The following is a 27785-nucleotide window of genomic DNA, read 5'->3' as shown; positions in this document are numbered from 1 at the left end:
AACATGTATAGTTTACAAATTGCTGAATGCCAAACACTAACAACTATTGCAAGTAACACAATATTTTTGAATTTCTGGCATTTAAAAATATCTTTTGTAAATTAAGTTTATTTCATATATTCCACTGTTTCATTTTAAGGGGAAAAATCAGTTCTTCTACTGCTTTGGCTGTGCTAATTACATAAATATTCTTATATTTCATCGTAATAATCTTCCTCCTCAGAATTTATCACAAAGAAATATTCAAAGAAAATAAGCTATATGAATACATTTTTATAGTAGGAAAATTCTCACCCCCCAAAACACACAAATCCCCAAATAAAAACAGCTTAAACGTGGTATTTAGGAGGTGGACGATAAACTGCAAATCAGGATAACAAACATATTATGTATCTTTTATAGATTATAATGTAATTACATAGGAGTGAAGAAACCCATTTTAGAGAGTAAGTATATGCCACTAAATTGTTACATATAGGTAGCTAGAGATTGGAAGAGAATAAAAAGTGAGCATGGTATTTTTTAATATGGTAGGATTATGAGTAAATAGTAAACATTTTTTATAAAGTTTTAAGTAAGTTAATTACATGAATATAATGTTTAAATAGAGTCCTATATGACACACATACAAAAAGGCTAATTAAATATAAAAAAACAGCTATGATCAGTTGACCATGGCTCTTAGAAACCTAACAGACCTTTGCTCAGAAATTACCATTTCCTAGGGAAAATATATTCAAATGAAATAAACATCAAATTCTTCCTCAAAAAAGGCACTAAAGGCAGACTAAATAAATTTTTATACATATAGTTTCAGTTAAGAAACAAAACACTTAATAGACGGAAAGGATGTTTACTGAGGTGTAAACAATTTATTGATTCATCTGTAAGTTTTCTATTTTTTGACATGCATAATCTTTATAAATTGGGCCCCCATTGTTGCCTGGCAGTTCTTCCATGTTTTCCTAGTCAACTTGAACATTCATTGCTGACAGCACCTATTTCCATTCTCCTTATGTACCTTATGTACCTTAACACCTCTTCTTTTCTTTCTTCATTTTTAAACAATGACCTCATCTCCTGCTTCACATAGAAAACAGAGACGATCAGACAGAAATGCACGAGCTTTCTAATATATACCCTATAACTTACCTGTAAATATATTGGTATCCATAGGCGTCTTCTATCACCTGTATCTCTCCTAGCAGTACACCTAGAAAAGGTGGTCCTTTTTCCTTTTGAAGGTAATATTTCTACGAGTGCCCTGGATCCCATTCTCCTTGACTTAGATTATTTCCTACTCCTCTATCTTCAACTTATTCTTTTCCATTGATTACTTTCCTTGGCTTTCAACACATGGCATTCTCGGTATTCTGTCTCTGAATAGTCCTTTTATAGACTTCTCTCCTCTGCTTTCCCTGCTCATGTTAGTGTTTTGTTTGTTTGTTTTACATTCAGTCCAGTATTCTTTTTTCATTCTACAGAGTTCTTGGTAATCTCTTCTTTGACATATCTTTAATTTTCCCATTAATGCAGAATTCTCTGAAAATTTTTTCGTATTCTTTTTTTTTAGTTGAATTATAGTTGACACACAATGTTACATTAGTATCGGGTGTACATCATAGTGATTAGACAAGTCTATACATTATATTATGCTCACCACAGATGTAGCTACCATCTGTTACCATATAATCCTGTTCTAGTGTCATTGATTATATTCCATATGCTGTATATATATAAATATATATGACTGATTTATTCCATATCTGGAAGCCTATATCTCCCACTCCTCTTCACCCATTTTGCCCATACCCCTACCACCCAAACTTTTTGGCAACCATCAGTTTGTTCTCCATATTTAAGAGGTAGTTTCTGCTTTTTGTTTATTTGTTTTATTTTTTAGATTCCACATGTAAATAATGAAATCATAATTGTCTTTTCTCTGACTTATTTCACTTAAGCAGAATACCCTCTAGGTTCATCCATGTTATTGTAAATGGTGGGATCTCATCCTTTTTTATGTCTGAGTAATACTCCATTGTGTGTGTGTGTGTGTGTATCCATCCATCCATTCATCCATCACTGGACATTTGGATTGCTTCCATATCTTGGCTATTGTAAAGACTGCTGCAGTAGACACAGGGGTCCATATATCTTTTTGAATTAGTGTTTTCATTTTCTTTGGGTAAATGCCCAGTAGTGGGATTACTGGATTATCTGGTATTTTCTTTTAAATTTGGAATACTCAGAATTTTTAACACTAGCCAGACTCTGTCTACTTAGTTTCTGACTGGTATGGCCAGTCACACACATCTCCATAGCAGTCTGTACCTTCTATATCTATGCCTTCATTTTGTATCTTCACTTCTATTGCTTTAGTTTTGGCCTTTATCTTCTCATGTGTGAACTTTTTCTGATAACTTTCTAAAACTCTCCCTCCTTATAGTTTCCTTCTCCACCAGTTAATGTATCCACAGCTCTCTTTCTGTATCATATACTTATGTTATTGATTTAAGTACTTCCAGAGGATGTCCAGGAAACTGTCTAGATCCCTGTCACTTATCCACAAGTGCCCTTTACTCTAGTCATGCCAATGTGGCTTTTCTGACATATTCTTTTTAAAAATTCCTCTGTACTTTCCTCCTGCCTCAACTTTTATTCCACATATTCTTTGCCTGATAAATTCCAACTTAACCTTTTAATACTTGCTTTAATCTTTTGTTAATATTTTACTTAACCCTCTCCTACTTCTCAAGTAAAGATTGTCTCTTACTACATTAGCAGCTTATGCAGGCTTCTGTGATACTTGTCACCATGTACTGAATCTCTCTTGGAGTCTTATACTTTTGTTCAGTTGACCTCTTCATCATACTGTGAACTTAATGAGTTTTATCTTTGTATCTCAAGAGCTAGGATAAAACTTGGTGTGCTATAATCTTTCAGTAATTTTTTTGAATGTGTGGTTTATAAAAGACACTTGCTTAGTGTGGGTTACACTTAGAACCCAGACCTCTTGACTTCAGTGTTCATTATCTTGCTGTTTCTATAGGTGCTGTGTTATTAAGTTCTTTTTTTTTTTTTTTTTTAAGATTCCATTTATCTATTTGACAGACAGAGACCACAAGTAGGCAGAGAGGCAGGCAGAGAGAGAAAGGAAGGGAAGCAGGCTCCCCGCCGAGCAGAGAGCCCGAGGCGGGGCTCAATCCCAGGACCCTGGGATCATGACTTGAGCTGAAGGCAGAGGCTTAACCCACTGAGCCACCCAGGCGCCCCTATGTTATTAAGTTCTTAAAATAATTCTACTCTTTTTATTTAGAGTCTATTATAGTATACAGTTGTATCTTTGCATGCCCTGTCAACAATTTCTTTTTTTAATGAATTGTATGTACTTTTTAACACTTTTGTTCTAGTGTTTTGACTGTTTATCATTTTGGAGAATATTGCTCCTTCTGGATTAACTGTTTAAGTCTCTTCATTGTTTACTTGAACATTGAATTGAGTATTCATTGAATACTTGAAATAGTGTCATGTGCATGTGTCATGTCACTGTGTATCATTGGGTTTCCACATTTCCCTTCTATGATGAGAGCTACTTTCTGTAAAATTTTATTCAGTTAATCTGATCACTCCACTGTAATTGGTAACCAATTATTGATGTATTTCTTGAGTTTTAATCATCACAGTCACATCTTTTAAAATTCTGCACCCATTTTAGAAGTAGTAGTATATCCCATATATAAAATTGTTCATTTAGTAAATTTCCTAGACCTTGTTCTGCTGTTTGGCTCTCAAATTCTTGCAAAAAATGTTTTGGTAACATGATTTATTGATACTAGTCATGTTATATGCACCCCTGTTCTAAAATCTCATTAAGCCTCTTTGTGTTGGTAAATAATAGAAGAAACTCTTATTACATATGTATAATATATAAACATATATATATAATATGTAAGCATATATATGTATATAAAATAATATTGCTCCCTTTGTACTTCATTTCTTAACCTATACTACTCTAAGAATTACATATCACATGAAATTGTCTTTATCTTGTTATTTTTATCACCTTTGATTTTGATTTACATGAACTTTTTTAGCTTAATAGAACTGGAGTTAGAAACTAAAACACAAGTAAGTGAAATGACTTACCAGAATTTTCAAAAGATTTATTTACTGTTAAATTTGGATTTTTCTCTTTAAAACCCCGCACATTAAAAAAAAAAATGTTCTTGCGACTTTAATTCCCTTGAATGTATTCTTTTCTGAAAATTAACCTATCAATTTCAGAATTTATCTCTCTCCAAAATAATACCTTTTTCATTTTCCCATGTTGGTTATTGTTATATTTAATTCTGTCCTAGAAAAGAGTTACACTGCTTTTTAACCAAAGTTTTTGTTGTTGTTTGTTTGTTTGTTTTGTTTTGTTGTACCCTTACTTTAGTTCTATGGTGAAAGAGAGAGGAAGAAATTTAGGGAAAAAAAAAAAAAAGGAAGTGAAATTACCCAGTTTCTTCAGCTTCCCTTTCATAGGTAATATAGTAGTTGTTTGATTCTTCATGGTGTTCTTGGAAACTTATCTGAATATGCCATGGTTTTTTTTTAAAGGTAAAATTCAGAACTCTAGAAACTTTTTTCTTTTTTAAAATCAGGATACTTAATGTATGCGTGCGTGTGTGTATGTGTGTATGTATTCCTAAAATACTTAGGCCTAAGTTTGAGGAAAATATTATGGGTAAAAAGAACAGGTTAGAATGGTTGAGTATTACCTTGTGAATATACTATTAAAAATGTTACTGCATGATGTGACTTAGGGTAAAATTTTAGTTCATGCATTCTGTGTGTATATGTGATTTTTTTTAGCATAAAGATAATACATGAAACCAAGGATCCTTAGTGTGATTTAGTTCATAAATAGGCAACCATTTGAGCACTTGAGAACTGATAGATTGAACTACATAAAAGTAACTCCTTAAGTATGTTCTCTCCAAATGTAGCAAGTGGAGGAGGAGTTCTGCTTTGAAAGAAACTGTTAGACATTCCCTGTAATTGCTCATGAAATCTGATAGACACAGCTGCACAAGGAAGATAGGCCTAGGAAAGACTAAATCAATGGGATTCAGTCACATCCAAGTGAAATTACATCAGTCAGTAACTTTCCTTTTAAGTGACTAAAATCTTCCAGTCCCAAATTTCTCTTATCAGGTACTCATTTATGTCATTTATTAAGGAATTGAAAAATTGCCCAGTTATGGGGCGCCTGGGTGGCTCATTCGTTAAGTGTCTATCTTCAGCCCAGGTCCTGATCTCAGGGTCCTGGGATAGAGCCCTGCATCGGGCTTCTTGCTTGGCGGGAAGCCTGCCTCTGCCTCTCCCACTCCCCTGCTTGTGTTCCCTCTCTCACTGTGTCTCTCTCTGTCAAATAAATAAAGTCTTTAAAAAAAAAAAGAAAAAGGAAAATTGCCTAGTTATATCAAGGATCTTCTTGTGACATGGCCTGTAAATATAAATGTTTTTTAAAAGGGAAGTTGAGTTTCATTTGCAGCATTGAGCACATGGCCCAAAGATTTCTTGGACTATTCTTTTGAGACTTTCATTTATAAATAAATTATGAAATCTCTTTGTTCTTTATTTTTTAAATAAGATTCCTATGTTTAGTCTCAGATTTATTTTCTAATCTGCCTCCTATTTATTAAGGATATTAAAACCCATTCATTTATTCATCCATGAAATTGTTATTATGGAGGTTATATAAGAGACATAAGAACTTAGAGGATCATGGAAATATTCCTAAAAGGATGACTGACTAACCCAGCTCACTGACTTCAAGATAACTAATTGGAAAGAATCGTGATACTAGTAACAGAAAGATGAGCAGCCATGTTTAATTTTTGGAAACAAAATAAATGAATGGTATCATAGGGAATTGTGAGATTCCTTTTTAGGAGTGTTAATTAGAAATCTCCAGAATGCATTTAAAGTTATGGAATTATAATTAATAGAGAGGAATCAAATTCTGGAAATATATTTGATAACTGTTATAGATTTGGTAACTGTTACATATTTGTTCTGTATAACTCAATTATCCAATCCTAACTTTACTACCTTTACTTTTAAGTAAATGACTGTGTCTCTCAATGGATACTGAAGGGCTAGCAGAAAATCATGTTCTATAAGAATGGAGGAACTGAAAAAATTTGGGGGGAGGTGGGGAAGGAATGGTGGAACTGAAAGAATTGGCTGTAGGTATCCTTGGTTTACACACTAAGGTGTCCTTGAGTCACACACTAAGTCCAGAGAAATTTAACTGCCAAGTAGGAAATCCTCAAGACGAGGTAGTACAGTATTCTCTGGTTTATTTGTTTGTTTGTTCTTGTAAGATTTGTTTTCGTGACCAAAATATCTCCATGTAAAAAAAAAAAACAAAAACTCGTCTTTGAGTAGTTGAATGTCAGCTTGGTCCACCTTAAGTAAAGTTATGAAATATTTGTAATTTGTCTCTTACCCTTACTACTACTATTAGTAGTAGTAGTAGTAGCAGTAGCAGTAGTAGTAGTAATTTAACTTCCTTTCCATGCCTCTTTGTTTTTTATTTGCTCTACTTTAAGTGGAAGTTCTTAATCTTCAGGGTACATTCAAACCACCTGAGAGGATTATTAAGCTCCAGAATTTTGTTTTGAGTCTCTTAGGGTGGTGCCTCAAAATTTATAACAAGTTCTCAGTTAATGCTGATTTTGAAAGTTTGGGCATACTTTGAGAACCACTGTTTTATTCCAGAAATCCTTTTAGCTGAAGCCTTAAGATAATGGTTCTAAGCTTGCTAAGGATGCAAATCACCTTTGAAAGAATTACCGAAAACAAACAAACAAAAAGAAAAATCACAGTCTTGGAGATTCAATTGGTAGATTCTCAATCTGTGGGGTGGAATTTGGGTATCTGTGGGGTGGAATTTGGGTATCTGTGGTTTTACAAAGCTTCACAGGTACTAGCTACTGATAGTACCTATGCCAGTTCTCACTCTGGCCCTTAGATTCACCCTTTTAATGTACTAAGTTCAAACTGTTTGGGAGAACATTTTAGAAAAACATTCATTCAGCGAATAACTATTCTGTGTACCTTTGTACCAGATGCTGGCCTTAGTTCCAGAAATTCAGAGGTGAATAGAGGCACCTGGGTGTCTCAGTACAGTGAGCATCCGACTCTTAATTTCAGCTCTGATCATGGTCTCAGGAGTGTGAAATTGAACCCTGCCTTAGGCACTATAGTGGGTATGGAGCCTGCTTGAAATTCTTTTTTTCTGCCCCACCCCCAACCGCATCTCTCTCTCTCTCTCTCTCTCTCTCACACACACATACACACACACACGCAAATCAGAAGTGAACAACATCTATATGGTACCTCAGAGATAAAACATCCCCTGCCTTTTTTGCATCAGCTCACATATTTACTGATCCAACCCAAATGAGTTGTGTTTCTTAAAGTCTTTTTAAGATGGAGTCCCATTCATTCCTACTTGAAACTGATCATTGACTTTTAGAGCCTTTAGTGAGGAAACACAGTTCTCTTGGCCAAAAATAGTATCATAAACATATTTTGTATGATTTCAATTCTTTCAGATTCATTGAGGTTTATTTCATGGTCCAGAATGTGGTCTGTCTTATTCTATGTGAAGTTGAAAAGAATGTATATTCATCACTTGTTGAATGGAATGTCCTATAAAAATAGGTTGATACATTGTTCAAGTATTTTTATACATATTTACTTTCTATCTACTTATACTATTAATTACTAAGAGAAGAGTATTAGTCTGACTATAATTGTAGATTTGTATATATCACCTTTCAGTTTTATTAGCATTTGCTTTATACATTATTTCTTCTTAGTGAATTGACCCCTTTATCAATATAATATCCCTTTTAATATCTGGTAATATTCTCGTTCTGAAGCTTACTTGGTCTGATGGTACTATAGGCACTCCAATAAGCTTTTGATTGCTGTTTGCATGGTATATCTTTTACCCTTTTTTACTTTTAACTATATCTTTATGCTTAAATAGCTTTATATTTATAATTATTATATATATATATATCTCCATACATATATGAATACTCAGGTATACAGACTATATTTAAAATGGATTGTATTTCAAGTAAACAGCATATAGTTGGAACTTGCTGTTTTATCCAATTTCACAATCTCAGTCTTTTCATGAGGTAACACCATTTAGAGTTAATGTCATTATTGATATGGTTGGATTTAAATCTACCATCTTCGTATTGTTTTCTATTTATTTTATCAGTTCTTTGTTATTTTTTATTCTCTTTTTCTGCCTGCTTTTGCATAGAGTATTTTTTTAATGATTCTATCTTATCTCCATTGTTGTCTTATTAATTAGACTCTGTTTTTAGAATTAATATTGGCCCTGTTTACAGTATGTATCCTTATTGTATCACTGACACTTTTCAAATATTATTTTACTTCTTCACAATTAATGTAAGAATCTTGAAACACACACTGATGCCAGAGGCAATGTTAAGGCTAGTTCAGTTCTCCTATGAAAATCTCCCTTCTCTTTAAATATTCAAAAGTTCATTGTTTATCTTCATTGTTGTAACTCAGAGACTTGTCCAGTATCATTACACTAAATAAGAATGAAGTGTGCACATTCCCAAATCTCAGCATGTTTGTTTCTTCCTCTATTTCTACCTGGCATTCTTCTTTTTCATTTTTTCTTCCTTGAGCTATCAAAAGTGCCCATTATATAAAAACACGGACTTTAAATTTAAAGGATGTGTGTGTAAGAAGTATATGTGAATCTCTGTATATCTACTCAATTTTCCTAAAACTTTGAAAAATAAAGTCTGTTAATTAAAAAAAAAAAAAAAATTAAAGGCAGGGGCGCCTGACTGCTCAGTCAGTTAAGCCTCTGCCTTTGGCTCCGGTCATCATCCCAGGGTCCTGGGATTGAGCCCTGCATCAGGCTCCCTGCTCAGTCAGGGTTCTTCCTCTCCCTCACTTTCTGATCCTCCTCCCTCCTTGTGTTCTCTCTCACTCTCTCAAATAAATAAATGAATAAATTTTTTTAAAAAATTTAAGGCAGGTACATGGAAACATTTTAAATTTTGTTCATTACAAAAATACAAAAAATTCTAAGTTTAAATTCCTTTAATCTTATAGCATCCTAATATATTTACTTTTATTCATAATTATGACTTTGTTCCAAAAAATTTTTAAATATAGCTGTTGTGTATTATTTGAAAACTAGAAATATCCAAATAATTTGGAAACAATTTTCCATCATAACATTTCTTGATATCCATTCCCTCCGTTTTTCATTCTTGTGGCTTCCTTGAGATCTTTCTCAATATCTGTTTCACTGTTCTCTACTATGTTACTCTGTTTCAGTGTTTTTATTTAGCTGCTTCAGTGTTTTCTCTTGCCTTCTTTCTGTGTTTCTTACTTCTGATTACTCTGTGGATTCCATTGTTTACTTTGGCTCTATCCATTTTTATTGTTAGTATGTAACTGTATTTTGTAGCTGTAATATACTTCAGATCCTCCAAACCTTTGGATCTTTCACTTGCCTGGTAAAATGGCTTAAACCTCAACTCCAGTCAATGTAGAAAGCTCACAGAGTAGGCTTCTTTATTCTCCACTTGACCCGGCTGTGCTTTATATTATTCTCCAAATGCAATTTTCCAAGGCTCTTGTGAACATTTACTGAACAGACTTAGGATAACAGAGATATATCTTATGGGAATGACAGTCTAAAATTTAAAATTGAATGCTTTATATCAGCACTTGTAGAAGCTACTTGGCCATTCCTACCACCAAAAATGTTGCCTTTTTGCTTTAGACCTGGGTTTATAAAAAGCAATGATCAGTGATTTAAGTTAATGTCTTTGAACATAAAATGATGCTGTATTGTACATCATAAAAAGATTAGATCCTAAAGAGGAAATTAGAAAATAAACTGGGTCTGGTGAAGAAAACTTTAGTTATTTTTTTAAGAATGTTTTTCCACTAGCAAAAATTTGGAAAGAGATGTTTAATTTTCATAATACTTATATTTAGATAATGAAGGCAATTTTTCTTATTAAGGTAATTCTCTGATAAAATTACATTAAAAAGAAGGTATTTTACTCATTATATTTTTTCTTTTATAACTAAGTTGATATAATGAATTTTGTTAGATGTGTAGGTTGGCTAATATGCCTTACACATTCAGTATTTAATACGACATTCTTTGACTTTTAGATCTATATTAATTGAAATTTTTAACCTTTAAGTAACTTTGCATGATTCCATAAATATTTGTATGTTTCATGTTATCGGTGTTTGAATTTTTAGATTTTATTTTTCTTTTTAAATTAAATACATTATAAATAAGTAATTTGCATTTAAAGAAAACAAAAGCCTGAACATGGTATATATTAATTACATAGTGAAGTGTGGTATTTCTGGAGTAAGTAATTTTAGAGTAGTAAACATAAGCATATATAGCAGTGAAATATTTCTCATTCATTCATCTATTTTTCAGTAAAATTTATTTTTGAAATCTTTTACTTATTTTCCATGACAATGTGTTAATATTTTAAGTTATATGGAAGGGATTATGTATTAAATTTTAAATTGTGTTGGAAGACTGGAACCCAAGCCACAGTTCTGCTTTTGACTAGATAAATGACCTTGAATTAAGTTATCTCTAAAGTAATTTTCTCATTTGTGAAATAAAGGCATCAATCTCATTTTTTCTCAAATTTTGTAACTTTTGTAAGTTGAAGAAGCTCCAGAATAAACACTGTACAGTCCTGAAAAGAATCTCAAAGCATGTAATCCCACCATCCATCTGATACTTGAATCATCTGCTCAGTATCACTACTAAGAGACAGTGAATGAGTTGCTGTGGGGGATAGAAGTGTATAAGGAAAACATTTCCTCTTAAGGCAGGTCTGATGGTTGGCAGTTTCTCTTAGTGATTGACATGTCTCTCCTTAATAATTTCAGTCCTTGGAGTCATACAAAATAAGCATAATCCAATTCCTAGTATTAGAAACCAACTATCTTTTCTGGTTTTTCTTTCTTTTTTTAATCAAACATCCTGTTTCATCTGTTCCTTGTATAACAAGGTTTTGATTTGTATTGGTTTTGCATAGTTTTATGAAATAAACAATATTAATGAAATTAGAGGTGAAATAAACTTGAAAATAACATTAGATATGAATTTTGTAGTTGATATTTATATCTAGGTAATAATGTATAAGAATCTTATATTTTTAACATTTGTAATTGAACCCTAAAAATGTTATTTTAAAGTCTTTATGGGCTGGGAATTTAAATAATCCTAATGTTAGATATTTCCTATGTCCCAGACTCTCTTCTTTGCTCTCTAAATGTATGCTCTCATTCAGTACTTACAACAGTCCTATAAGGTAGGCACATCTCCATTTTGGAAGTTAGGTAATTGAGGTACAGAGATACTAAGCATCATGAAAATAGAAATTATTCCAATTCTGTATTGAAACTATATAAATTATGTATTTAAACATAAATTTTCCCCTTCCAATAAATACTTATACTATTTGATAAATCTGCTCTTCTTTTAGTTCCTGAGATTTACTGAGTCCTTTTTTTTTTTTTAAGATTTTATTTATTTATTTGACAGAGAGAAATCAGGCAGAGAGAGAGAAGCAGGCTCCCCACTGAAGAGAGAGCCCGATGTGAGGCTCGATTCTAGGACCCCGAGATCATGACCTGAGCTGAAGGCAGAGGCTTAACCCACCGAGCCACCCAGGCGCCCTACTGAGTGCTTTTTATGGGGCAATTTGTGTGCTAGTGTTTTCCATATTTTATCTCATGTAATCCCAGGAAAGAGATACAGATTTTATCCTTATTTTATGGGAGAGGGAACTGAGAAGAATTACTTGTCCAAGATCACACAGCTAGAAAGTGGTAGAATTAGGGTTTGAGTCTAAATAGTCTTGACTATGTAGTTTATGTTCTACATAATCATTAGGTATACTGCCTCTCTAGACTACACTGTGTCAGCATATTTGACTTTATTGGGCCAAAAGAAGTAAATGCTTCTTGGCAGGCAGTTCCAACTATACAAAATACACACTACTGGTACATGCATCAGGGAAGCCCTTTGAAAATAATTACTTTTTTCTACAGTAATTTGTAAGTAAGCTTACTAGATACATATGGAACAAATACAAAGCCACAACTTGATCTCTGATGTAAAAGACCACAGTCTTTTGTCTTAGGAAGATAGTAGCCCAGACAAGTCACACTGCTTATTCTGGCTTCAAGGGAAATTTAGAATATTAAGTGAAATTGTAGGATAGAATATTAGCAATAGCTTTTTAGTGTTTTTCAAAGTTAAAATTCAACTTAGATTTCACTGAGGTTTAAAGCAGATTTCCATGATATCTAATGTTTTTATGTTCAAATTCCTTTCAAAGTTAAATACAGATACATCTTTTGGATTATCTGCTAGTCTCCATCATTTGTGCATGTAATTAAGATTTAATTATACTTCTTTGGTAAATGGTGTGGTTGCTTCCTCTTACATTATGTTTATGTAGTAGTTCTTAAGTTGCAGACACAGCACTTCTCAGAATATCACATTCAGAATATGCTTAAAGCTCTGAGAGACTGAAGCACTGAGAAAAGTTAGCGCTATGACTATTCAACAAGGGAATTCAGCTCTTCCTATGTCCTTGTTATTTGACAAAGGACTTTAGCTCTTTCTGTTTATTTCTCATATGGTGATAAGTACATTTCTCTGAAAACTATGTTTCACATTATATTCTTTTTTTTTCTTGTACAGTTTTGTTTTTGCTTTCTTTGGAAATTACTCAGCTTGGTGTGGTAGCTCTTCTCAGTAGTGCTATATTTGTCTGTGATGTGCCACTTTTCACTTTCTTTTTCTCAATGGAACTTAGAAGCATTAAACACATCTTTCTAGTAGTTAAAATGAAGTTTCTCTATGATGTGTGACTACTTTGACAGTTTCACCTCATCTACATAGGTACAGATAGATATCTGAATGAAATAAATTTCTGTGTTTACCACAGTAAAAAAAAAAAAAAATGCTCTTCTAATCACTAAGCACCTAACATTTCTCCTATGAAAATAAAGGCACGAAGGTAGCAAATGAATACGTGTTGCTAGTGAAATAAATACAAGAAACGATAGAAAAAGTTTTGAGAAATAAATGCAGGTGAATGAGTGTTGAAAATCTGGCTAAAATTAGTACATTCATAATCTTCCTGGTCTTCACTGTGAGGTATTTTCTCTGCCATTTTTGTTGCACAGTCCACTAAAATAGCTAGTTCAGGATATACTTTTCATACTTGTAACCAAGCATTTCTATTATATTCCTTAACAAAGGAAGGCAGTGTAGGCCCAGGGGACAGACATCATTTGAAAATGTCCTCCCTGAGACTATAGTCAGCAGAACCAGCCCTACTGTAACATGGCAATTAGGTGTGATTGTTTTCAGCACAGTTACATTCAATATGCCTTCCGCAGTTTCACAAGCATTTGTTAAATTGCCATAGTTGAAGAAAAAGAGCAAACTGCTATTTTTTGAAACATTTATTGATCAAATACGTATTTGCTTGTGTAAATATAAACTCTCCAACATTTTTATGTTTTCTTTTTTGTTTTAGTAAGATAGATTTAATTTGTAACTTAAGCTAATAATAACAATACTAATAATACAAGAGGAGGCAACTCAGTGTTTCAAAGGATAATATGATTCCATTTTAAACAGTAAGAACCTATACAAGATCATGGCATTTAGGTTTAGGGTATCTATCTCTTTGGACCAAATCATGTTATTTGAATCTACTGTGGTATTGTTAGTATGTTTCATAAGACATAGTACAGAGCTGCTATGATCTTTAAATGTTAATGTTCTTTTCTTATCACTTTACTGTGTAGATACCCTTCATGAGACCCAACTCTGCCACAGCTCATCCTCGGAGGCAATCCTGGAAACCTCTTTTATAAGTGTGATTTTAAAAATGTGGATAACACTCTCAATAGAGTACATAAAGTAAAGGAGAACAGCTATCTTGTCCTTCCCATAAGCTTATCACTGCAAAAAGTTGCCTTTGCTTGTCAGGTTTGGATAGAATGTAATTGATTGGTTTGTTGCTTGGACTGACAAGGCAGTTAATTTGCCTGTGTGGATTTTTTTCTATATTTTTCTTCTTCTTTTTTTTTTTTCCTTGCACTAATCAGAAACATTTGATATGTGCATTGTTGAATAATAGTAGATAATGTCTTGTCAGAATTGTCCTATTAAGTAATGTCTTTCCCTCTTGCTTCTCTGGCAAATGATGATATGCAGTGTTTGGACTTACTGAAGAGTTTTGGAAGCCTGTGGGACTTAAATGCAATGTGCTACTCATTGTTGTTGAACAACACCAGTAACAAACAAGAAAGACAATGCATTCCACTAGTCTGCTATTCTATTTCATCCAATTTAAAACATATATTCATATGTGAAATATTACATTGGGAAACAACTATAGACTCTTATTTAATGGTTATTCCTATTTATAATATTCAGCAAAAGTGAAAAACTTGTGAAGCATATGCCATTCTAGTTTTGGCTCATTAGTCCTAGTGTGAAAGCACTAATATTATTAGCATGAAACTTTTACAACTTCAATTTTAAGCTCATTAGTAAAATATATCTGTGTTGATCTCTAGATATTTTTTAGTAATACCCAATTTTATTCAGTCTTCATTGATTTAATACGAACTTTCTGTGTTCAATATAATTTTTTTTTTGTGACCTTAAATTTGAGGTTATGAAATAAGGAGGGAGATTCAAAGCTTAATGACTATACAACCTGCCAACTGAAAGATCTTCATCAACATCTATATTTTTCCAGAGGTTTACAGAATTAAAATTTGATCTTCAAGTTTTAATGATCCAGTTTTAAATCAACGACAGAAATATGTTGAATATTCCATCACTCCATCTTGAACTGATTTAGAAGAGACTCTTGGCTGAAATTGAAATGTACATATACATGTAATTGTTAACTTGTTTCTTGGAATTTCCTGATTTATAAATGTGGTTTGGACATCTTTTCAGGTATAGTGGCAATTGAAAATAGTTTAAACTTTAGGAATAGAATAGGCGATGTTTAGATAAGCAAAAGCAAGTGTAAGTATGAAATTGCTGTATGCTAGTAATCTATAGTTACAGTAAGGAACCTTATTATTGGATAAGATGTTTAATAAAAGTAATATGTATATACAATATGTATAAACTGAGATTATTAACTTATCAAAAGATCTTTTAACATTGGAGGAAAATTATTAATAGCCTGTAGCAAAACCAGTAGGCAATTTTTTTTTTCTGGAATAAGGACTCATTATCTCTACGTAAGCTGAAGAGAAAGTTGATAATTATTACTATTGCTTAATTGTAATAGATAATAAGTAAAATGACAGATTGCCATTTCCTTAAAAGAATATGCTAATGTTCCTCACCCTCCTTTGATATATGGTAAGAAATTACTAGTGGGTCATTTTATTTTAGATTTTTTGAGAAACCATTAAGCCTTGTGGTTTTGGTGTCACTATTCAAAATCCTTTCCACCGGGTTTTAATTAGAATACTACATTATCATCATTCTCTATCTTAAAATCTTCAGTGGTAGATATGCTATTCCATATTTGTTGCTAACCCTAAAATCTTTGTCGCACATCACAAATACAAATCTCATAATTCATAAGATCATTGGTACTGCAAACATGTAAGAGAACTTTTAAAGGGAGTAGAATTAAACATTTTCTCCTCATAATCTCCTGAGTGCTCTCATATTTCCACAGTATATAATTAACTCTTTTCCATGATTGGTCCAATTCCTATTCAAAGGAGATATTAATGAGCCCTTAAAAAAATAGGAGCAAAATGATACATATTTCACAGATGTGTGAAATCGGTAGGTTAGGTAAATGATGGCTATTTCTCACAAAGTAGAGAGAGGAAAAATACACTAATTCTATCAGGAAGGAAATTAAATGATTCAGAAGTACAAGAAGAATGACAGAGTAGTATATAGTGGTGATTCTCAGACTTTACAGTGCATCAGAGTCACAGGAAGTATTTGTTAAAACACAGATTGCTGTCCGTTCCATCTTCTTATTATCCTCTTCCCTGCCTTACTCCTCCTGTCTCCCTCCAGTTTCTGATTCAGTAGGTCTGGGATGAGACTTGAAAATTTGCATTTTTAACAAGTTCCTGAGTGATACTGATGGCCAGGGACCACCACTTTGAGAACCATTTGTATATAATAGTTTTTAAAAGAATCATTGTGTTGTGGTTACATTGATTGAAGATGGCATTAATGTCTTTAAAAGAGCCCTTAAGTTTTCCAAAAATATTTGTTTCTAGATAAGTTTATAGGAGTTGTATCTATAACATACACTGTCTTTCTTTTTACAAATTCATTTAAGCAATTTTTTTTTTACTTTTTAAGTTTTTAATTTTAATTATTATGGGGACAGCACTATTTTATGTAACTAATTTATGAAATTAGTCAAAGAACATAGCCTTTGTACATAATTCACTACTTCGTTTATTAAAAAAAATGTTGGAAATTAGGGTTATGTTTGAATATGCAGGGGTTAGCCTTAACCTTTATCCATCTTTAGTTAAGAAAGGATATTTATGTATCACTTACATACCATCATTATTCATGTATTGCTTGATGTTTATCTGATTTTACACTGATGACATTAAAAATAGATTACTGACCAATAAATAATAATCATTTATTATCATTATCCTATTTCCTTGTTTATACATCCTATCACTTAATGAGACCACTCTTTTTTAAACAGTATTCCTTATTTTACAAAACTTACCACTCTTTTACTTGATTCACAATATGGAAATATTTTATGAGTATTTCAGCAAAATCTATTCAAGGAGTTTGTAGAAGGACTTTCTACAGCAGAGTGGAATGTAATGTTTAAAATTTTTTTTTTTTATCTTCTGAAACTATTTTTGACAATTGAAACTTGTTTGAGAGACTCAGCTTTAGGGTTGCATGTATATGAAGATAGATTTTTTTCCTACCTATCTGAGTCAGCACTTTGTAAAATTACATACTATTAAGGATTGTGATTAAAAGTATTTCTGAGATGGACATGGTTTGCAAATACTTTCTCTGTAAGAACATAGTCCTCTTTCTCCCAGTGCTCACTCTTAAGACTTTCTGCAGGCCTGCTGATAAGATTCACTGCTGTTCAGGTACATAAGATAAAATGAAATTGGATGTTCTTGCTGGGTTTTGTAAATAAAATGAGATTGACCCCCAGCTATCATCTCATTTATCTGATTTACATTGTAAAATCAGGATCTACACTATTGATTAGAGCATAATTAGTTAATTATGAGCAGGGAAATACAAAGTTATGTGGGGCTTGAGCACAGCAGGTTGTACTGCTGAAAAATTTCCAAGGGCATGAGCAGATGGAGATCAGTTTATTAAAAAACAAAGCAGACGTGTTTCAGGTATGGAAATGTCTCATCATTCTCTCATGCTGTGAGGTGGTACTTGACCTTAATTATGTATTTTTATATGAATTCTTTTTGTTTCATGTTTTATTTTTTTGTTTCCCTTTGGATCTTGTAACCTGGCTGTTACAGATGTAGCTAACTGAATTGATGTTATTATTTAAGTTATCATTAAATATGAATTTGGATTTCAGTAATTATCCAGATACTTTTTTCAGTTAATATACTTTCATGGGTAAAGACTATTTTTGTCTTTCTTACCACTCATTCATTCATTATTGCCTGTGATAAAAATAGAGGTCTATAGTGGCACTAATGAAAAATGTTGAAGATCTCCACATTAGTCTTATATTTGTGAGATATGATCTAAAGTACATTTTCTAATTATTTCATTTAGAAAATGGTTGTATAGATGGTTTGCACTAAAATTCTAAAATACAAGGAGTAAAATGTCTTTACTGATATGAAATGTTATTATGATTGGTAGAATACAAAATTTTGTTTAAGCTTGTATTATTTTAAAAGTTATTTAACGCATGGGCCACAATCCAGCATTTTCTCCATCCGTTAATATGAGTAATTAAAATAATTGGTTACTATTCAATGAAAGAATCTATCACTACCATTAATATGTGTGAGTGTTTTAAGCTGCTAGTGAATTTTATTTAAGTAATGTTAATATTAATTCTTTTGATCTTTCTTATATAGAAGTTTTACACAGAGATCATGAAAAAGTAAGGAAACCCAACCCATCAGTTCTCTCAATATTTAGTCTGTTTCCTTTTGAGTGAAGAGATATAATAGTATATATTTTCAATCAGTATTTTACCATATATAGACATGGACCTAAATAAAATGTTCCTTGACATAAAAAATAGTTGTGATTATGAATCAACTTGATCACAAAAAAATGTACATCCCTTTTCAAGTCCCATGTATGGATTTTTCTTCTTCTGAAATTTAGCTTATTAGTTGGCTATAAGTTACATACATAGGAGGTGCACTTAATTGTTTCAGTTAGTTTAAAAATAGTTATTTAGTGTATTCTAATGAAATTATCAATTGGAAATTAAGAGGGTTAAAGAAATCCTTTGGAATATTGGTTTTTAGCCTTTTTCTTGGTACAGGCAGAAATAAATCAGTTGTTTCTTTTTACTTGTATTCATGTCCTCAGTAATCAGGTAAACCAAGGACTGCTTGTTGTATGGATCTTAGACATGAACATAAGTCATTTTCTTCCTCTTCTCTGTCTAGGTTGCTAGACTTAACCATATGCTAAGTAAGTATTTTAAATACATATAGAATTGTGTTTATATCTGCTTTATTATTTACATTGTATCCTTTATGAATCTGATACCTAGGAAGTAATATTTAGTAATAATCTAATTTAAAAATCAGGTTTCCTTTCATCTTAATAAGTGGGATTCATTTTATCTTATTAAAACTGTAATTTTTGAATGCTCTATGGTGTTAATGTGTACAATATTTATTAGGTGTTTAAAGGATACTTCTTTAAGCATCCAATTTGTATTTTATTTAAAAAATCCATAGTATTTCTTTATAGGTTAACTTAAAATTCTCTTTTAAATATTTTAAGATACTGCCTTTCTACTTAGTATATGTGCTATTGGTATTATAATCTGTTTTTTTTTTTTTACATAGACATTTGTGTTCTTTAATAAAGTATATTGTGTTATATCATTTGTGGGTCAATGACTGCTCTTGGAAAAGATTTTAAAACATTGTATTCACTATTTTTGATTAATTAGATATATATATTATGTGCTGTAGTTATGTGTTTCCAGGTATATGTGAGAAATAGTAGAGACCATAAATAATAATTTGATCAATAACTACTTCAACTTTGTTTCACCTTTTAGGTAGCAGAATGATTGCAGACCCTTATGAGTTTCTGCTTTTCAATTTTTAAAAAAGATCTAAATTTGTAACATGGCCAGAATTTATTGGCCGACAGAAGTTGCTTAAGTTTTCAAAGTGGAGTGTGTGTGAATGAAATAAGTAATCCAGTATTTTTACCATCTATATTGTTCCTCGGTTTCTTAAGTTCTTAATGGTATCTCTTTCATTTGTCTATGATGTATTAATTCTTACAAATTCTGTTGGAGTTTACTTTGTATCATTGAGGATATTTTTGTTACCAGCACGTAAAGCTATGGATGTCCTCAGTATTCTAATGTAGAAACAACAGTACTTTTTCCACATGGAAATAATTTTAGCCATTTATAGAAAGAGCTTTAATTTGCATATTTATTAACAGAGCTATTGATTTCAAGATTGATTTATTTCTCTTTGTGTTTTTCTTTCCTGGATTTTGACAGTTCCTAAGTATATTAACTATTCTTTTTTTGTTATTTAGTCTTGCAATTGCAGTTTTTATTTACTGGTGAGTGAGCTATAACTTTAGAGAACTCTTATAACATCCCCCTAATTCTGACAAGCAAATTTTGCCTTTCCTCTGAGACCCATTACAAATACATTAGAGTTCCATATGAAGATTAAGTCATTCTAAAAGGTATTACTAATGAAGTACTCAGTAAGGATTATGTTATTTCCAAATGGCATATACTTCAACATTATCATGTAACAAATCTAGCATATAAAACCTTTCTTTTCTCTGTGCATTTATTCTTGAGCTGGTAACTTGATTTTACAATAAATTGAAATCTGGTACAAACTGGAACTCTATCAGTGTAGCAAACTTGTTTTTAAGTTTATTAGCTGGAAATACATAGATATAACAAGAAGAATCACCTGCACCGATGAATGTGAAAAATAAATTAAAATTTACCTTTATATTGATTATGGTGTTTGATGTGAGTTATACATTATAAATCGTAATTTCAAGTTAGCTCAACACAGTTTTAAGATAAATATGTAATAATTAGGTTGTAATTTGATATGAACTAGGAAAACATTAATGCCATAACTCTTCACCTACCAGGAGCCTAGATTGGCAATCTGAACTCTAAGGAACATTGTGCAAAAACCTGAAGTGAAGCAAAAAGGATAATATTACCCAAAATTGAGTCCATATACTTAACTCAGTAGAAGTTCTCATTTTCATGTCTTTTAATTTTCTGTTTGCATAGTTTTACTGAGGTTTAAGATTTGTTTTCTAAATCCACAACAAATTATTGTTAGGGAAATGCTTAGACAAATAGGGTCACAATATCAGAAAGCAGTAGCCCATACTTTTTAAGCAAGTGAGGACCCTGAAAACCTATAAAAAGTCGAATATGAGAATTCAAACAGAACAGCAGATGGATAGTACTCCAAACATAAAAGGCTGGCATTCTGCTAGACATAGCAGCATGTGTTACTTGTGTTCATGACCCTGAGATGACAAAGTAAATTATATTTAATGTATTTTCTTGATGAAGCAAAGAATGTGATTCTTTTTAAATTTCCCATCAAAGATGATTGAAATACTAGTTTTATGCTTGAAGGAATATGCACTCAGCTGTCTAGAAGTCTCAACCTCCTCATAAATTCAGAAGTACTCATATTCTGAAGTTTCCTGTAACTATATGTCAAGTAATTGAAGTTCTAACTATTGAAAGGTAAATAAGTTGAATTGACAAGAAAGAACATAAAATTGTGTGGGCTTGCTATTAAGTCTCTTTATGTTACATTTGATGTTAGCTATATATTATCTGTACTTTTTCTTAATGCTAGAACAACAGGTATTTGAATAATTTGACTTTTAAATATCCTTCGGTTTATTTATAATGGCATAGTAAATAAAATGCTGTTATTCCTGTTTGATTTTATTTTTCATGTAGCTAGAATTATGGTAGACAATTTTTTTCAAGGCTGTGTCTTGAGTCTAAAAAAAGGTTTTTGGAAAAGTGCATAAGTTTATTTCGTTAATAAAGAGAAAGTTCTAGAGGAAAAAATGCATAAACTTGTGACATATTGTGTTTTAAATTTCTTTATAACTGAATAACTTGGCTAATTGGCTAACTTTCTGAAACTCTTGATTTCTAAAATGGGTCTTTGGACAATTGGATTTGGTAGCATGATTTGAAATTTTTACATAAATGTAGGTTTATAGTCCCCTTTATTGTGAAAAACAATTGTTTTTCTTTATGTGTGGTTTATAGCACTAGTTCCTTCCCCCTTTTTTGCTAATAAAGGTTACTGAATAGTAATTTTATATCTTATTCAAGTAATAACATGTATTATAAAATTTTTTCTTGGTTTTGTACTTGTGGATTTCTCAATGTTTAAATCAGTAAGAGAAACCATATACAAAGAGAATCTGATAGATTGAAGAAAAGTATCTTAAGTTAAAAGAGCACAAAGAAAACGAGGATATAATCCTTTCTATAACATGTATACATATTTGTTATTTGCTGTCAAATTTTGGTCTTGTTTTTCCAACTGATGCAATTTTTTTTTTTTTTTACAAAACAATGAAATAATGCAGATCTTTCTTCATTGTCAGCAGGATGAGATTGTCTGAAACGAAGAATAGGTATGATAGTTTATTCTTAGATTTTGTACATCATAGGTGGCAAAGACACTATCAAAATATTTGTTCATAAGCTTTAAGGTGTACTAGGAAGTACTTTGAAAACCCAAATGCATTGAGAGAAAGTGACAGGTAAATTTTGAGAATATTTATATTTGAGAAAAATGATACCACATTCTTAGCATGGTTTTTATTTGCTAGGTTCTGTTAGCATGCTGTAAACATTAGACCGTACATTTACAATCTACCTTAACTTGGAGGAAGAGTGATAAGGTATAATAAGGTATAAATTGTATAGGATTGATTACACCTTAAGTTTTTTTTAAGTAATTACAATGTATTAGATTGAATTCATAATCTAGAATTATATGTATCTTATATTAAATGTTTTTAAGCTAATGGGTAAATGATTAATTCTTGAATTTCAAAGTGAAATTATGTTAATTTTGAACATATTTGGCTATACATGTACATTCATTCACATGTTCTTAACATTTCTACTATCAAAGTGTTCTAAATGATATTTACTTTGTTAAGTTTATTCCTGTATTTTGCTTTTTCCTAAAACATTTATTTCAGGTTTAGATTGTCTTTGTCATAGACATTAATTTAATAATTTTGTGAACTAAGCATAGAATTAACCATGTTGAAATGTATAGTAGTTTGCCATTTGTCTTTGAAAAAGATAGTTTTGTTTTGTTTTTTTTAATGCTATTTAGATATACCATAAATGTGTTTACCCTGCAGGTGTGATGAATGCAGACTGTGCTACCATTTTGGCTGTTTGGATCCCCCTTTGAAAAAGTCTCCTAAACAAACAGGCTATGGATGGATATGTCAGGAGTGTGATTCTTCATCTTCTAAGGTAAGGAGAAAAAAAGTCCATAAGAAGAAGTGTTTTACTTCATTTTGATAGCCATATCATACCATCAGCTTCCTTACTTTAAAGACAATTGTAATTGTGAATGACCAACATTTTAATCTAATGCACTTCACGAATATTTTCTGATGGTAATTTTATAGTGCTTAAAATAAGGAATAAACAGCTTTACTAAATTACAGTAGTTTCTTCTGAAATATTTTAGCTGTTTTGTATACTTTCCAGTTAATGTAACATACTAAGTAGTGTTCTAGTCACCAAAGAAAGTCACCCTGTGCTAATTTACCACACCTAGGGAATGGCAGGGAAATTCTGCCTTGGGTAATAAGAAATTTGTTTTGACAAATATATATTAATATATATAAATGTGAATAAACAGAATAACCAATAAAATCCAATTTTATTTTGTAGATGACTCATTAAGTATATCGTAAATGTTTGATAAAATCTGTTCTTTGAGATTGATACGAAATAAGTCAGAGAAAGACAAATACTATATGATTTCACTTATATGGAATTTAAAAAGCAAGACATGAATATGGGGGAATAAAAGAGAAGTCTATTTTTGAGAAAACTAGTTTTTATAACCTAAAACTTGTTTTTTATATTTATTTAGCTAAGTAAAAAGAATAAGGTTGTTTAATATTTTATCTCCAAAAATTACTGAAGTTATATTTTTTGAATATCAATACTATAATCTTAAATTGTAGTTTAAGTATATATTAAATATACAGTTAGTATACTTAAATATACAGTTTAAGATTATTATTTCTTTAAAGTCTGTGAATAGTTAGACTCCTGATACTTTAACTCATTTGACAAAAATATTGAATGTATTTGAACTAAGACATTCTGGTCAGCTATAGGTTCATCACATTGTTCTTCCTTAAGTAGACAATGGAAATCAGCTATCTATCCAGGGACATGAAAACGTCTTTCTCAAATGCCATTTAAATATATTTGTCAGTCCTAGAGTTAGTTAAAATTGATATTGAATTCCTTTCTGATGGTGGAATCAAATGTGTATATATGCGTCCGTGTGTTTGTTTTTTGGCCAAATTGTTGCCTTTAGATTCTAAGTCTAATTTTGAATATTCAAGAACCTTGATAATGGCCAAGGAGAATGGTTTGTGGACTGAGTCTAGTAATTCATTAATGAATGATTCATTTTTAATTTGAGATCCTCCAAAGGATAGAAATTCACTTTTCAGTGAATTTCAGAGCATACTGAATCATGAGTAACCCCAAAGGCATAATGGGTGTCTGTATAAATGTTTGCAGTTTTACCTTTTAATAAAGTATAAGCTCTTGCAAGAAAAACAAAAAACTCCAAATACATATTTTTTAAGTTAAAATGATTACGTAGGTTACCACAGAGGCCATCTGTAAAAATTTACTTATGAAAAACTGCAGAAAAACATTTGGTTATAGAAAAAAAACCATTTAAAGCATTCTTTAATCAACTTTATTAAAAAAATTTTACAGACTTGTGTAATGATTATTAAAATAGAAAATAATGTGCATTTTATTTACTAACCAAACATTTTGCCCAAGATTTTAAATATACAATATCAAAAATTATTTTCCAGGCATTTTACTAAGACACAGATTTTAATAACAAAAGCTACTGCATGATTTAAAAAATGCTTTACATAAATTGTATTTAAAAATTTAAAAAATAGTGGTTGTACTATAGATCTTAGAGAGTTGTCTTATTGGACTCCTTGTGGTATAATAACGATTTTTCTAACACATTTCTTGTGTGGAGTTTCTTCCTACCCTCAACAGGCAGATTAGGAAAGCATCTGTTAAAGGATTTATTGCCCTTTATGAATATACTTTTTTGCATACATTCTTATGAAAAGGTTCTGTGCTACTATAAACGTGTACCATTTATTCAATTTTTCTTTTCTTTTTTTAATTAATTATTTTTATTAACATATAATGTATTATTTGCCCCTAGGGTACAGTTCTGTCATTTGTCAGGCTTACACACTTCACAGCACTCACCATATCACATACCCTCCCCAATGTCTATAACCAACCACCCTCTCCATACCCGCCTCCCCACAGCAACCCTCAGTTTGTTTTGTGAGATTAAGAGTCTCTTATGGTTTGTCTCCCTCCCGATCCCAACGTGTTTCATTTTTCCTTCCCTATCCCTCAAGCCCGTCACTTTGCCTCTTAAATTCCTCATATCAGGGAGATCATATGATAAATGTCTTTCTCTGATTGACTTATTTTGCTTAGCATAATACCCTCTAGTTCCATCCACATCGTTGGAACTGGCAAGATTTCATTTCTTTTGATGGCTGCATAGTATTCCATTGTATATATATATGCCACATCTTCTTTATCCATTTATCAGTGGATGGACATCTAGGTTCTTTCCGTAGTTTGGCTATTGTGGACATTGCTGCTATAAACATTCAGGTGCATGTGCCCCTTTGGATCATGATTGATTTGTGGTTGTTGAACCAACCTTGCAGCCCAGGAATAAATCCCACTTGGTCGTGGTGAATAATCCTTTTAATATACTGTTGGATCCTATTGGCTAGTATTTTAGTGAGAATTTTCGCATATGTGTGGATCAAGGATATTGGTCTGTAATTCTCTTTTTTGCTGGGGTCTTTGGTTTTGGGGTCAAGGTAATGCCGGCCTCATAAAATGAGTTTGGCAGTTTTCCTTACATTTCTATTTTTTGGAACAGTTTCAGGAGAACAGGTATTAATTCTTCTTTACATGTTTGGCAGAATTACCTGGGAAACCATCTTGCCCTGGGCTCTTGTTTGTTAGGAGATGTTTGATGACTGCTTCAGTCTCCTTACTGGTTATGGGTCTGTTCAGGTTTTCTGTTTCTTCATGGTTCAGTTTTGTTTTGGTAGTTTATATATCTCTAGGAATGCATTCATTTCTTCCAGATTGTCAAATTTGCTGGAGTAGAGTTGCTCAATATATGTTCAATATATGTTATAATTGTATTTCTATGGTGTTCGTTCTGATCTCTCCTCTGTCATTCATGATTTTATTTATTTGGGTCCTTTCTCTTTTCTTTTTGTTAAGTCTGGCCAGGGGTCTAGAAATCTTATTAATTCTTTCAAAGAACCAGCTCCTAGTTTCGTTGATTTGTTCTACTGTTCTTTTGGTTTCTATTTCATTGATTTCCGCTCTGATCTTTAGGATTTCTCTTCTCCTGCTGGGTTTATGCTTTCTTTGCTGTTCTTTCTCCAGCTCCTTTAGGTGTAGGGTTAGGTTGTGTGCTTAAAACCTTTCTTATTTCTTGAGAAAGGCTTGTATGGCTATATACTTTCTTCTCGGGACTGCCTTTGCTGTGTCCCACAGATTTTGAACAGCTGTGTTTTCATTATCATTTGTTTCCATGATTTTTTCAATTTTTCTTTAATTTCCTGGTTGACCCCTTCAATTTTTTCGTAGGATGTTGGTTAGTCTCCATGTATTTGGGTTCTTTCCAAATTTCCCTCTTGTGATTGAGTTCTAGCTTCAGAGCATTGTGGCCTGAAAATATGCAGGGAATGATCCCAGTCTTTTGGTACCGGTTGAGACCTGATATGTGATGCAGGAAGTGATCTATTCTGGAGAATGTTCCATGTGCACTAGAGAAGAATGTGTATTCTGTTGCTTTGGGATGGAGTGTTCGGAATATATCTGTGATGTCCATCTGGTCCACTGTGTCATTTAAATCCTTTATTTCCTTGTTGATCTTTCCCCTACTATTATTGTATTATTGTCGATGTGTTTCATTGATTTCATCAATTGGTTCATGTAGTTGCCTGCTCCCATGTGAGGGGCATAGATATTTAAAATTGTTAGATCTTCTTTTTTTTTTTTTTTTTTTAAGATTTTATTTATTTATTTGACAGACAGAGATCACTAGTAGGCAGAGAGGCAGGCAGAGAGAGGAAGGGAAGCAGGCTCAGCAGAGAGCCCAACGCAGGGCTTGATCCCAGGACCCTGGGATCATGACCTGAACCGAAGGCAGAGGCTTAACCCACTGAGCCACCCAGGTGCCCCATTGTTAGATTTTCTTGTTGGACAGACCCTTTGAGTATGATATAGTGTCCTTCCTCATCTCTTAATATAGTCTTTGTCTTAAAATCTAATTTATCTGATATAAGCATCGCCACCCCAGCTTTCTTTGATGTCCATTAGCATGATAAATTGTCCCCCGCCCCCACTTAAAATCTGGAGGTGTCTTTGGGTCTAAAGTGAATTTCTTGTAGATAGTATATTGATGGCTTTTGGTTTTTTATCCATTCTGATACCCTGTGTCTTTTGATTGGGGCATTTAGCCCATTTACATTCAGGGTAACTATAGAAAGATATGAATTTAGTGCCATTATATTGCCTGTAAGGTGACTATTACTGTGTATTGTCTCTGTTCCTTTCTGGTCTACTACTTTTAGGCTCTCTGTTTGCTTAGAGGATGCCTTTCAATATTTCTTGTAGGGCTGGTTTGGTGTTTACAAATTCTTTTAATTTTTGTTTGTTCTGGAAGCTTTTTATCTCTCCTTCTATTTTCAATGATAGCCTAGCTGGATATAGTATTCTTGGCTGCATATTTTTCTCACGTAGTGCTCTGAATATATCATGCCAAGTTCTTTCTGGCCTGCCAGGTTTCTGTGGTTAAGTTTGCTGCCAATCTAATAGTTCTACGATGCTATGTTATCGACTTCTTGACCCAAGCTGCTTTCAGGATTTCCTTTTTGTCACTAAGACTAGTAAGTTTTACTATTAGGTGACAGGGTGTGGACCTATTTTTATTGATTTTGAGGGGGATTCTCTGTGCCTCCTGGATCTTGATGCTTGTTTCCTTTGCCATATTAGGGAAATTCTCTATTA

The 27785-nt window shown here is 32.2% G+C and overlaps 1 protein-coding gene across 4 annotated transcripts in view; it reads left to right on the top strand.

Annotated features, from left to right (window-relative positions):
- The window catches only part of PHF14 (PHD finger protein 14), a 188656-nt gene that overhangs the window by 116840 nt on the left and 44031 nt on the right, over positions 1-27785 (top strand). For 2 of the 4 annotated variants that reach the window (XM_032874144.1, XM_032874151.1), the window contains exons 17-18: positions 22019-22048; positions 22793-22910. In XM_032874144.1, the coding sequence (XP_032730035.1) occupies positions 22019-22048; positions 22793-22910 (148 nt within the window). Of the gene's footprint in view, positions 1-13947; positions 14724-22018; positions 22049-22792; positions 22911-27785 lie in introns of those variants that run through there. The other 2 variants (XM_032874161.1, XM_032874156.1) reach the window with 2 other exon arrangements.

The sequence above is a fragment of the Lontra canadensis genome, unplaced genomic scaffold (genome assembly GCF_010015895.1).
Source record: "Lontra canadensis isolate GAN:19392208 unplaced genomic scaffold, GSC_riverotter_1.0 scaffold2, whole genome shotgun sequence".
Taxonomy (NCBI): domain Eukaryota; kingdom Metazoa; phylum Chordata; class Mammalia; order Carnivora; family Mustelidae; genus Lontra; species Lontra canadensis.
The sequence above is the reverse complement of the archived record's forward strand: the minus strand, read 5'-3'. Positions and strand labels throughout refer to the sequence as shown.